Genomic DNA, 14,119 nt, shown 5'->3' on the forward strand with positions numbered 1-14,119 from the left:
ATACATCTGTGAGTTAATATTAATAAAGCACTGAACTGATGTAATTAAACTCAGGTTTAATTATGATAAATAAATAAAAATAATGTATTTCCATCTTGTGCAATGTTTCATCATTGCATTAAAAAAATGTAATCAATGATAATGATCAATTCAATTCTCATGGTGGTTAGGATTATTTTGGATTTAGTACTTATTGAATAATTATTGGCATTATTTTTATGTTCTTGTTGTCTTCTGCCACACACGTACACATCACATCCATCTCACATTTGTCTAATTATAGATGTTTACTTTCACTTTACGTGTTGAATGTTATTAAGTATACATGATTCATGGGCTCTTAAGAAACATGGAGTCCTGATATTACATAGGTCTCCCTATATTATGGGGCCCATTTGGCAAGTTTGAACATGTAAGGCATGTACAATCTCTTTTAACTAGTACATAATTACAGAATACACATACACATTTGGTGGGTGTCTGTTCCAATCAATACATCTTGCATTTGAGGAAACTGACTTCAAAATGTAGTTTCAGAATATAATATTGAACAACTGCTCCACCTTGTCTGTTGATCCGACCTCAACCATGGACCTCAGAAGACATGAGTGTCTCCCTGGGGAGTGTTGCTGCATTTATTAAACCATCCCATGACACAGACAACAATGGATTTCAGTTATAAAGCAGTTAAAATACATTTTGCCATGCTCTAATCTCCCCTAATGCTCTTTTCTGGACAACTGAGGACAGCGGCCAAGTAATGAAATTGTTAATCTGTGTTTCATTTCTGAAAAGCTTTGCTTTAGGCTGGGAATTTTTAACCTTTCCTTAAACAGAGGACTGCCCGAAAGTATAACTGTTATACAGCCACTAACACCACTTCTACTGCTAATAGATTTTATATTGTATCCCTGTACTAAGAGCTTTCAGTGCTTTTTAATCAATTGAACATAATGAGTACATGCCTGGGAATGCATGGTAAATCACTTTGTTGTTGTTTTTCTTTCCTTTACCTGTGAATCGGTAGCCGGCTTTGAATCCTATGTCTTCCACATATGGGTCTGTCAGGAAGTGAACCCAGATCCGAGCAGCAAAAACAACCAATGGCACACGAGGTGCAGACTGACCACAGAGCCGGGCTATCAATTCACCATTTGAGTCGCCTGTAGAGACAGAATATGATACAAAACCTATCATGACAAGCACAAATAGTGAGTGAGCTGTATGATGTGCTAATTAGCTTCATTACAATGAAAAAACAAGCTTACAGATTTGAAAGCAAAACTAATTTACTTGACCTTCACCACATTCACATTTTCAAACACATTTCAACAAGTTCAACATTTTCAAACAAATCTATGAAGATGTGGTTTATGAAATCTAAGGTAAAAAGTAAATATGCTAATCATGAAATCATTAGTCACAGGATTTCATGATTTCAAAACTGTTACCTTGTGTTCAAACATTGATCTACTTCATGGGTAAGTTGATATACAGTGACCTAAGTAAATTACCTTTACCTTTTCCTAATGGTTTTGAAACCCTGAGATCTTGAGGTCAGTTATCTTATGATCATGTGAAATTGAGTAAACTATCTTCCTCTTACTTTTTACCCCAATGTGGAATCACTAGTATGGCTACAGTGCTTCCCCCTATCACCACAATGGCAGTTCACAGCAAATTGTGCATCACCCCTTGGGAACAATGGCATAGGCTGGATTCGAAAGCAGCTTGTTCAGCCTACCGGACATGCTCTGCTCTCCACTGGATATTATTATGGTTGAGCCACTCGGCAGCCTGTTCGTTGTATTTTATTATGTAAGCAGTGTGCATTTCTTTACACTGCACCATGTCAGAGATGTTACTCACCGATGCGGAACTCAATGTAATCCCATTCACACGTCAGGTGGTGCTCCAGGTGGAAGTCTTCAAAGTTGATAACGATGGAGGAGTTGATATGAGTGGGATTCTCAATGAGCCACTCGCAATTGAGATTACTGGTATAGTTGCTCACCCCATCGTAACCCGGAGATGTGAAATTTCCTCCAGCCGGATTTTCCAAGATACCTCCGCAAACTGGAGGGGGGAAAGTGAAGACATTGTTTTTTGCCTCACACTATTTGATTTAGTGTTTTTTTTTTTAAGGTAAAAATAAAAATTCAGAATTCAGAAATCTGATCAGACACGTAAAGTTAATTTATATATATATATATATACACTCACCTAAAGGATTATTAGGAACACCATACTAATACTGTGTTTGACCCCCTTTCGCCTTCAGAACTGCCTTAATTCTACATGGCATTGATTCAACAAGGTGCTGAAAGCATTCTTTAGAAATGTTGGCCCATATTGATAGGATAGCATCTTGCAGTTGATGGAGATTTGTGGGATGCACATCCAGGGCACGAAGCTCCCGTTCCACCACATCCCAAAGATGCTCTATTGGGTTGAGATCTGGTGACTGTGGGGGCCAGTTTAGTACAGTGAACTCATTGTCATGTTCAAGAAACCAATTTGAAACTATTCGACCTTAGTGACATGGTGCATTATCCTGCTGGAAGTAGCCATCAGAGGATGGGTACATGGTGGTCATAAAGGGATGGACATGGTCAGAAACAATGCTCAGGTAGGCCGTGGCAATTAAACAATGCCCAATTGGCACTAAGGGGCCTAAAGTGTGCCAAGAAAACATCCCCCACACCATTACACCACCACCACCAGCCTGCACAGTGGTAACAAGGCATGATGGATCCATTTTCTCATTCTGTTTACGCCAAATTCTGACTCTACCATCTGAATGTCTCAACAGAAATCGAGACTCATCAGACCAGGCAACATTTTTCCAGTCTTCAACTGTCCAATTTTGGTGAGCTTGTGCAAATTGTAGCCTCTTTTTCCTATTTGTAGTGGAGATGTTTGGTACCCGGTGGGGTCTTCTGCTGTTGTAGAACATCCGCCTCAAGGTTGTACGTGTTGTGGCTTCACAAATGCTTTGCTGCATACCTCGGTTGTAACGAGTGGTTATTTCAGTCAAAGTTGCTCTTCTATCAGCTTGAATCAGTCAGCCCATTCTCCTCTGACCTCTAGCATCAACAAGGCATTTTCGCCCACAGGACTGCCGCATACTGGATGTTTTTCCCTTTTCACACCATTCTTTGTAAACCCTAGAAATGGTTGTGCGTGAAAATCCCAGTAACTGAGCAGATTGTGAAATACTCAGACCGGCCCGTCTGGCACCAACAACCATGCCACGCTCAAAATTGCTTAAATCACCTTTCTTTCCCATTCAGACATTCAGTTTGGAGTTCAGGAGATTGTCTTGACCAGGACCACACCCCTAAATGCATTGAAGCAACTGCCATGTGATTGGTTGGTTAGATAATTGCATTAATGAGAAATTGAACAGGTGTTCCTAATAATCCTTTAGGTGAGTGTATATATATATATATATATATATATATATATATATATATATATATATATATATATATATACATATATATATATATATATATATATATATATATTATTATAATTTTTCTGAGAAAAGTGAGTTCTATATCCTATCTATAAAAAGTGACAGCATGATTTAATCATCAGTGTTCTCTGGTGCCCTCACAGAGAGGAAAAAGATCATAGCATACTGCAACTCAGATTTGAAACTGCTTTGAAAGTCATATTCATGCTGTACAATATCTCGATGTGTGTGAAGTGAAACCATATCCCATAATGCAAAGTGCTTCATCTCTCACCAGCTGCTTCATCAGAGGAGTAGTCAGCACTGAACCCTCCATTCGACACTGAAGAGTCGGTGACAAAAACAACAACCATGGTGTTTCCTGAGGATTTCACCTGCGTCCCCGCAGTTACAGTGCCACAGTACCTCACCAGGTGAGGGGCATTGGAAACTATTCCATTGTATACCTGGGTAACAACAAAACAGCTCTTCAGGTCAAGTGGCAAAGCAGTTGCCTTACTGAAGATAAATACATTTAGTTTAAGAGGTAATTATTAGCATTTATTTATTAATAACAGGGTTGTTAATGCAATACTACAAACTTAAAACAATCTAAGCATATTTTAAGCAGTTTATTATTAATTATTCATCAAATGGATACACAAAACCTTGTTACATGTTCTTTAAATGTTTAATAAACATTTAATTAAGATATATATACTAAGGCCAAGAGCATATGTATATTTATATTTCTAAACATTTTGCCTAGTTAATAACCTGAATCCTAACCTAGGAACCAAATAATAAATAATAAATAATAAATAACGAGAGCCTCATGGTTATTTGAATTTATATTGTAATCAGATTAAATAATCCATGTATTAAAATACATATAGGGAAAAAAAACAAGCAATCAGATATATTTTTTTTAATTTGTGCTTACAGATACAGCATGTATATTTTCTACACATCTACTATCAAATGTATTCTCAGATGAAAATAACAGGTTTAGCTCTTTGAAATGGGTTAACAACTATTTTGAAGACTTGCTGCCACCTCCTTCCTGAACATGTGAGTATACTATCTTAAAAATAGATGTTATTTTCTCAACAATTAGAATCAGAGCGGTGAGTGCCTGACTCCACTGACTCTACATCCGAGGAATTTAATTAAAACTGGAAATAAAAACAACTCAAAGTTACTAGTTACTCCAAATCTTCAGCTTCCCTTTGATTTATGAATAGAACCGGTCATATTTTGACACATACCTACACATCCAGAGCTTGCCCTGTTGTTTACAGATACTATGGTCAAAGGAGGTAGTTTACAGTTCTGCAAAGTCATACTCACGGCCACATAGTCGAACGCACACGTGGTATGACCTTCCAAACGCAAGTCATTAATAGTGAGTGTAACTCGTCTGCCATAGGGAACAGTGATCTTCCATTCACACACACGGCTGTGAGGGTAAAGGTTGGGGTAATTCGGGGAAGTAATTGTCCCCGATGGTGCATTCAGATCTCCTCCACACTCTGCGTCAGAAAAAAGGACAGTGAAACTAACATTATCCAGTAATGAGAAATCCTAGCAACACTTTACATCTGGAGTGTCAGACTCTGGGCCTTTTTTTTTTCTTTTTTTTTCCCAAACAGGAGCATGCAAATACTCAATTAATTGAATTATTTTCTCAGGTAGACTTATTCAAGAGGGTCTTACTATTAGTTTATTGTATTAGTTTTATATCTGATAACTTAAAATATTATACATTCTACCTTCAAAACTATTTGATCTTATTATTACAGGTCTATTCAATACTCACACTGATAAGGAGCACTTTAATATAAAGTATTGGTGATATGAATTATGATGAGTCTTGACGAGTGTTTTCAGTACACTAGGGCTTTAAAGTCTTTGGTAACACTTTACAATAGGTCTCCCTAATTACAGTGTATTAACATAGTTAGTACTCAGTAACTACATCTTAGTTACTCTTAAGAACAGTGTAATGATGCATTTTTAAACATGTACTTAATGTGTAAGAAGTGGGCAATGCCCACCTGGTATAGATCCAAAGGCATCCTTACAAGACAAATGTGCCCTTACATATACTGTTTATCATTTTTACACATTAAGTACATGTTAACAAATGCATAATTACACTGTTCTTATGAGTAACTAACATGTAGTTACTGAGTACCTACTATATAACTAGGTAGACCTATTGTTTTAATTTTAGTACCCTTTAAGCTCTCAATTACTTGTCTAGATTGAATGGTTGACTACATTGATAAATGTAATATAGAGTGCATATAGTTGAAATGCAACTAGGAAACCCTAGGTATTTGTACTCAGGGAATTAAGAATTAATTAATCTGTTAGAATTCTATATTACTATATTGTACAATACTATATTGTATGTCGTACCACTTTATAACAATGAAAAAAGCCTGTGGCATAAAAGGATATTCCTGTGAAATGATATTAATCAGAATCAAAACTGATCAGAACAGACCATACATTGTGCTTTTCTTTTTCTCAAATGCCTAAGGTCAGAAAAATGGCTTAAATGGTATTTTATTTTGAAAACCATAGCGCGGTCACAGCAGGTCAGACGGGTTGGTGCTGTGTTTTGCACTTCTTCCAGTCTGTTCTGGGAGCGTAAAAACATTTCAGTCTCGCTGCAAATCTGCAACCTTTCCCAAAGCTTCAACCCACAAAGAATCTCAGCATAGTCCGGCTATTTACTTGAAACATGAGGCAGATATGTGCCCACCGTTTATTTAAGCCCCACGCCAATACTACAGGAGAGTTACGAGCTTTGCTGTTTTAAAGGGCAAATGACTTTTATAAAACTGTATTAGTGTGATTTATATCTTAAATCACTCAACTGAACAGTAGCCATTACAATAACCACTCACCCCATACATTGCTCGGTCAAACTAGGACAACTAGGCAAAGAAAACACTGCAGGGCTAAGACACTTTTTGGATGTGTTCCTGTCGTCCATTAAATTCTCCATTAAGGACATATAAAAACATTAAAGAATAAAATAAATCATTTATTGTCATACTTTATTGGCATATTTCATATGATGAGGACAACTGAAAACCATTCACTATACTTAAAATAAATAGAATAAAATAGAAAAAAGCATTCCAAGTTTTTGGTATTGGAAACATTTAGAGAATAGGCCTGGGTTTAGACTTCTAGAATTCAATAGCAGCTGTACCTCTCTGGAAACCAAATGTGGCATATTTACAGTTAAAATCTCTGTAATTGCATGGTTAGTTTTTCAAGTACAGCTTTCTCTGAGCAATAAGATTCAGTTATAGTAACTTTTATGTAAAACAATAATAAACATACATCAGGAGATGTATACCCTGAGGTTGCAGCAATCAGTGGTTGGTTTATTATATATTCAAATTTAAAAAATAACTCAACAACTAAAATGTTGTGGGAATCCCTCTTGGGCTTTTGGTGGGCTAGGTCCAGACAAATTGTATGTTATACAGTTTTGCCTACAGGAGTGAAATGAAGAAAGGGTTCCTTTGACAAGATTAATCAGGAGCACAAGCTGGATTTCAGAATTAGATGGGAATGTATGAGATGGTAATATTTGTGCATTTAGTACAAGTTGCTTTAAAAGATAAAACCATCTTAATGTGTTTTGCGTTTCCAAAGAACTATGTAGTTAACGTTCAAATGACCAAAGTCAGAATCTGTATTTGTTTCCAAGAAGTGAAAAAGAATAAAAGAAGATCAACCTGTATGATACAGACTGCCTAGAAAATTGCATGGGTACCTGTTGAGATAACACAGGGGATGTGGCTTGTCAACTTTAAACTGCCACTGCATTGATCTGTATCAAGCGGCGGCCCAAACTTTCCACTCCCGTCTTAACTCAGTTTGATCAACTACAGACTGTACACTTTTCTCCAAGCCCAAGTTGAACAAACTCAACCCAGTATTACTGGAAAGAGTGTGCAGCTACATTATTGAGCATAATACCGACCTTCCACACTTGCGTCAAATCTCAGGCTGAATCCAGGAGCATTGACACTGCTATCGCTGACAAATCTGATATAAGCATAGCTGTCTGCAGTGTCCACCGGACCAGGCAGGGTACTCCCACAGTGTTTGCCCAAAAGTCGCCCTGGGACATTGGAAATATTCAGAAAAATGTTCTATTACAGCTCTGAAAAATAATATTAAAAAATAAAGTTGGCAGGTGACAGATACATAACTAGTTTGTACTGTGCCTAAAATAGCCTGAATGTAGATTTTCTTTTACAATTTCCCATTAAAGATATTAAAACAAGAAAAATAAATCTCCATCCAGACAAAGACAGATTAGAAAACATTAGTAAACCTCTGTACACATCTTGCACAGAAATAGTTTGTACTGTAGCCACATAACCCCCATTGACCTTCTTTGTACAATAATGGATCAAAACAAATTGTGATTCATTGTTGTTTCTTTCAATCTGCTATTGTTTAAAAGTAATACAAATGTTATTTTACTGTGGGAATGGGATTTAAAATGATTTCAGGAAACCACAGTGCATTGTAAAAACTGCAGTGAATATTTGGAAAGCATTCCAAAGTTGCAGATATGCTGGATTTGCAGATCATTTACTTTCTCTCAAATGAAGTACTCGCTAGTTCACATGCTACAACCTAGCAAAGGACAACCATCTGAAATGCATGCATTTCTGTCCACATACACTGATCAGCCATAACATTATGACCACCTGCCTAATATTGTGTAGGTCCCAAAACAGCCCTGACCCGTCGAGGCATGGACTCCACTAGACCTCTGAAGGTGTGCTGTGGTATCTGGCACCAAGATGTCAGCAGCAGATCCTTTAAGTCCTGTAAGTTGCGAGGTGGGGCCTCCATGGATCGGAATTGTTTGTCCAGCACATCCCACAGATGCTTGATTGGATTGAGATCTGGGGAATTTGGAGGCCAAGATTCATCAGACCAGGCCACCTTCTTCCATTGCTCCGTGGTCCAGTTCTGATGCTCAAGTGCCCATTGTAGGCGCTTTCGGCAGTGGACAGGGGTCAGCATGGGCACCCTGACTGGTCTGCGGCTGCGCAGCCCCATACGCAACAAACTGCGATGCACTCTGTGTTCTGACACCTTTCTATCAGAGCCAGCATTCACTGTTTCAGCAATCTGAGCTACAGTAGCTCGTCTGTTGGATCGGACCACACGGGCCCGCCTTTGCTCCCCACGTGCATCAGTGAGCCTTGGCCGCCCATGATCCTGTCGCCGGTTCACCGCTTTTCCTTCCTTGGACCACTTTTGATAGGTACTGACCACTGCAGACCGGGAACACCCCACAAGAGCTGCAGTTTTGGAGATGCTCTGACCCAGTCGTCTAGCCATCACAATTTGGCCCTTGTCAAAGTCGCTCAGATCCTTACGCTTGCCCATTTTTCCTGCTTCTAACACATCAACTTTGAGGACAAAATGTTCACTTGCTGCCTAATATATCCCACCCACTGACAGGTGCCATGATAACGAGATTATCAGTGTTATTCACTTCACCTGTCAGTGGTCATAATGTTATGGCTGATCGGTGTATATGTCACAGCAATATACACAGAAAGGTTAAGGAGAACAGCAGAATAGGAATAAAGGAGAAATAACAGCTTTATAGGAGTATTTAAAACATAGCACAACTCAACACTGTAATTTGGAGAATCATTTGGAACACTAATATACCCCATGCCAAAATTGCTCCTTCCCAGAATGCCCTACTCACCAGTAGCATTGTACTCCCTGAGTTCTATGTAGTCATTACTGCACTCAGGAGAACTCTGCAAGTTTAGTGCAGTGAAGCTGAGGGTCAGGTAGTGTCCAGTGGGCCCCTGCAGGTACCATTCACAGTCAGACCCATCCGGATAGTTGGACGTGGGGTAGCCAGGACTGTGTATTGTGCCACTCTGTCCAATATACGTGCCTCCACAAACAGCTGTGAAACCACACAAATAATTATATACATGAAAAAACTAAACAGAAGCGAGACCTTATATGCATCTTAAAAGCTCGCCTAAATATTATATTCCACCCAAACTCCCACGATTCGTGATGTTTTGTTTTCCAAGCCAGTGCTTTTCAGTATATTTTCAGGTGGTGAACAATGACAAGACAAAACAGCAACGGGCAAAGTTTCTAAAATGGTTGCATTCACCCATAGGGATCTGTACCTATGGAGTACTTGGCTTTGAATCCCTTGTGTGTGATGCTGTGGTCAGTCCGGAAGCGGAGGTACATGACAGAGCCGGTGGAGTGCTTTGTGGAGGGGAGCTGATTCCCACAGAGTTTGTCGATCAAGTTGTCATTGGAAGTCGCTCCATCGCGCAGCTCCAAGTAGTCATATAAACAGCTAGGAGGGAAAAAGAGGCTAAATGAGCTGTCCTTGTTAAACAGCCACAGCTACATTAAAAATATATGATGAAACATGTCAACGAATATGGTGATTCATTGAGGACCAACAGTTTAACAAAGAAAATGGTTTTCAGTATCTCGTGTCACAAGATAATACATCTCAGGGTCTCAGTATTACCATCGATTATTTAATGAGCAAAAGTCTTTTGTCTCATTATTTATTTACAGAATTACATGATCATGTAACATTGAGATATGAATATAAATGATCCAGTGATCATGAGATAACAAAGATGAGCTTTTAAAAATGTCCCCCACGCTCACACAATAATATCTATGTTATGCTTGGTTGTTGGTGCCTTTTGCCACAATAAAATACGCAAGAAGCATGAAGAAATGAGACTGTAAAAGAAACTAGAAGAAGATCAATATGTACAGCCCCTTCAGCAAAACCACTGAACAAATTGCAATATCTAAATTATGAAATTATCATGATGCTTTGGTCTGTTTGTGTATAGTGTTTATAGTCAATTAAATCACTAGGCTACTGCAGTTATCTAAATGAATTAGAAAATACAACTCAAGCTTCTTTTTCTATTTCACAATCCACTGAAACAGTTTTGTATAAACACTGACAAACAAGACTTGTTTCTTCTGCTTCAGTCTATGCTGGGGCCACAGTTTACATTTTCCTTGAACACCCAAAAAATGTAATTCTGTCTTTTCACATACAACCATGTGATCACACTTGTTTCTTTTTTAAGTCTTTGTAGACATTTTATTAAAGTTGCTATAAAACCAGTAATAATAATGGAAGGGTGATATTGGGCTCCATCTGCATATAAATGCTACCTTTCATCAGCATATTATCATTTGCTGATATTGTGATTTATCGGGTGGAAAATGTAGTTCACTCAGAAACCATCAATTGTGGTTGTAGAATTGTACCTCAACCCAAGAGAGTTCAGACACATTAGCCCTGACCTGTCCAGTCACTGGGTATTAACCCCATTTGTAAGTAGATACATGAAAAGAGAACCAGACTGAACACATGACAAAATGTAAAAGAGTGTTAAAGCAAAACAACAAATTAAACAAAATAAAAACATTCACATTTTATATTTTTATGAGTATTAAGTTGCAGAAGAAACTGGGTTGAGATTAATTAGGAAAAGTTAAAATTACAAATTGTTGTAAAGATTGTCACTATCGGTCTTCATAATCACTTCGAAGTTTAGCTCCGAGACCGCTGTAAATATTGATAACCCATGTCTCCAGTACCTTGTCGAGGGCTCAATGTAGAATTCATCCTCGAAGTCCAACTGAACGGCCTCCCCATTGGGGACAGTGATGACCCAAATGCAGTCCACATTCTGTGGGTAATTGCTGGGATAGTTGGGGGACGTTATATATCCTGGAGGATCTGAATCGCTCAGCTCAATGCTTCCCCCACAAGCTGTGGAAAAGTAAAATAACAGTTGAGGCATAGCTAATAATGAGCTTAGTAATACATCAAACTGAATTGGGCAAATAGAGCTTTTATATGTTTTTTCCGATATGTTTTTTGGGGGGGCGGGGTTAAAGGTTAAATAACTTACAATAGCTCCGCGCCTCAAAGGTAAATTTGAAGCCGTGAGCCTCGTTGGAGTTGTCAGAGACAAAGCGAATGAAGAGTTCGTTGTCTGTTGTCTGCAGGGAGGAGGGCAGGGTGGTCCCACAGAAACGCCCGTTCCCTCCACTCGGGCCCAGGGGTGGAGAGGAGGCATCTGGGCCATTTCTCAGCTACAGATACAGATACAGTTTAATCCACACACACATCCACACACATCCAATGGAAGGACACTGAAAGTATAGAGGGAGATCTCAGACAAAGAGGCAGGTTTAGAAGGGGTTTATTAAACAAAACACAACCTTGGTCTGTGTGCCACAAAGATATAAAGTATATAAAAAAGATCAGGTGTTGAACTGGTATTGACAAGCCAGAATATAGAGAAAGAAGTCAGATATACAAATAAGTCATGAACAACATAAGTACAACCTTAATTACCAAAGTTACATAGGCACTCAAGGCAGTACCCGTCAAATAACAAAAACATGAATAAGGAACAGAAAATGGCCTTTGATTTGGTATTAAAATTCATATATATAATTGATGTAACCCTCTTTACATATGTTAGCATATACCTCCAGATAGTCTCCTTGGCTGCATCCTGTGTCATACCCTTGTATTTGGAAGGGAGATTGGAAGCTCAAGGAAACAGTGAGTCCACTAGTCACAACCACCCGCCATGTGCAGTCCAGGTTGGGCAAGTAGTTCTCCGGGTATTTTGGTGAGGAAATTACACCTCTGTTGGCATGGAAGAGACCACCACAGCCTGAAAGATAAACAGGATATATTTAGCACCCAAAAAAGGGCAGTACCCAGCTGTGGAATTCCTCACTACTTACCCAAAGTAATGTATGCTACTTGTTCAGTTAAGAAAGCCATAGTTTGGGGTTACCAAAAGTTATTTTAAAAAGGCTGCTAATATGTATCAGGGATTATAAAAATCAGCACAGGTATGACTTCACCCTGCCAATATGTAGTCCTGAAGACAGTTTTATTTACAGCAGTGTGGCAGAAGTGTTGTACAGATAAACATAGCAGTGTTTCAGACTCACCTTTGTGATAAGACGCATTGAACCCTAAGCCACTGATAATGCTGTCAGAGGTAAATCGCAGGAACATGGCATCACCAGAAGAATGGAGTGGCCCTGGCAATTCCCGGCCACAGACTGTGGCTATCAAGGGGGAGAGATTGCTCTCACCTGACAAAAAGCACATGGGAAGCTGGTTTTAGAAAGGATGCAAAAAACAATGCAAGACATGGTGTGTGTTTTAGGGTAGTTTGAAAAGAAAACTGTTAACACTATTATAAACATCTTCTGTTTAGTACATATTTGAAATGCATTTGTGAATGATGTACACTAAACACATAATTTACACATAATTTACACACATCAATGAGAAATGCATTGCTTTACAATTGATGCCTAAAGTTACATTTTTTTGCATTGACTTCTATTCCAGTCTTAAAAAAAATGGTGACCAAAAAACTAATTCTGTCATTCAGAAGTACTTATTCAAAAAACTGTAAAGCACCAATTCACACCTCAATCCTCTCCAGTAAATATGCCAAACTATAACTAATACATATTTGTGTTTAAGAGAGTTCTGACACTGGGGTTCTCACCATCTCTGATGACCAGGCTGTCATAGTAGCAGGTGGTGTCAGCTTCGATGTCCACGGACAGCAGGTTGAACTCCACAATAGAGTCAGGCGACCTGATCACCCAGGTGCATTCCAGGTTTGCTGGATAGCTCTCAGGCCAGCCAGGTGAGAAGAGGAACATAGGGGACTCTCCAGTCATAAGGGCTCCACCACAGGCTCCTGAGGATACATATGTACAGTAAATAGAGATTTGCTTGCATGGTGCCTAAAATTCAATACAGAGTATCCTAAAATGTAACTTCCTTACATTTGTAAAACAAAACAACTTAAAAACATAAAAAACAGGTAACTACTGTACTCTGTTCAGCTGTAATCTTGTTTGCATTTCAATGTTCTTTGAAGTATAATGTGAAATTTGAACACAGTGAATGTTACATGTTGAGAATGTTAGATAGTCATCCATTGGGCAGCAATCCAAGCCAAGAAAACAACAAAGAACTCCTAAGACATACAGACACATACAGATTGGTACAGTGTAGTGAACAAGTAGACTCTGTGGTTAAATAAGTAAAATAGACAACTCAATTCAAAGACATGTGCCCTGACCTGGAGCAATGGTGGGCAAAGGCCCAGAGCTCTGGACAGCCAGCCACTCGAGAAGGAACCCCCTGCCACCAACACTGTTATCCGACTGGAACTCCACTGTCACAGAGCTGCCAGAGCTCCTGACTGGAGGGGGAAGGGAGAGACCGCAGAATGTCCCCAGGGAGAAGGAATGGGCATTGGGACCATCAAATACCTACAGACACAAACAGAGAGAGAGTGTCCACTTCATTGACACAGACTCTAGATAAATCATTCCCATTCACTTCTATGATGGTCTGCAGCACGATGGGCAGCAGAGATTCTACAGCAGAGAGGGCACCAGTGCAACACATTTAAATATGGAGTGGAAATCAACTGCATTTGACAGAAGAAGAGACAGACAGGTCCATGTTTGAAGGCAGAAGTGAAGTTGGTTTAATTTAAACAAAAAGAGGACTGAATA

The 14,119-nt window shown here is 39.0% G+C and overlaps 1 protein-coding gene across 1 annotated transcript in view; it reads right to left on the bottom strand.

Moving 5' to 3' along the window:
* The window catches only part of cubn (cubilin (intrinsic factor-cobalamin receptor)), a 107,084-nt gene that overhangs the window by 33,639 nt on the left and 59,326 nt on the right, over window positions 1-14,119 (bottom strand). The window contains exons 39-51 of the mRNA XM_066723334.1: window positions 13,678-13,870; window positions 13,093-13,290; window positions 12,521-12,667; window positions 12,044-12,234; window positions 11,458-11,641; window positions 11,141-11,315; window positions 9,679-9,857; window positions 9,234-9,443; window positions 7,473-7,613; window positions 4,811-4,992; window positions 3,756-3,927; window positions 1,870-2,076; window positions 1,014-1,163 (exon numbers count right to left, since the gene is read on the bottom strand). Coding sequence (XP_066579431.1) covers window positions 1,014-1,163; window positions 1,870-2,076; window positions 3,756-3,927; window positions 4,811-4,992; window positions 7,473-7,613; window positions 9,234-9,443; window positions 9,679-9,857; window positions 11,141-11,315; window positions 11,458-11,641; window positions 12,044-12,234; window positions 12,521-12,667; window positions 13,093-13,290; window positions 13,678-13,870 — 2,329 coding nt within the window. The remainder of the gene's footprint in view (window positions 1-1,013; window positions 1,164-1,869; window positions 2,077-3,755; window positions 3,928-4,810; window positions 4,993-7,472; window positions 7,614-9,233; window positions 9,444-9,678; window positions 9,858-11,140; window positions 11,316-11,457; window positions 11,642-12,043; window positions 12,235-12,520; window positions 12,668-13,092; window positions 13,291-13,677; window positions 13,871-14,119) is intronic.

This window comes from Amia ocellicauda, chromosome 2, assembly GCF_036373705.1.
Source record: "Amia ocellicauda isolate fAmiCal2 chromosome 2, fAmiCal2.hap1, whole genome shotgun sequence".
Classification (NCBI taxonomy): Eukaryota; Metazoa; Chordata; class Actinopteri; order Amiiformes; family Amiidae; genus Amia; species Amia ocellicauda.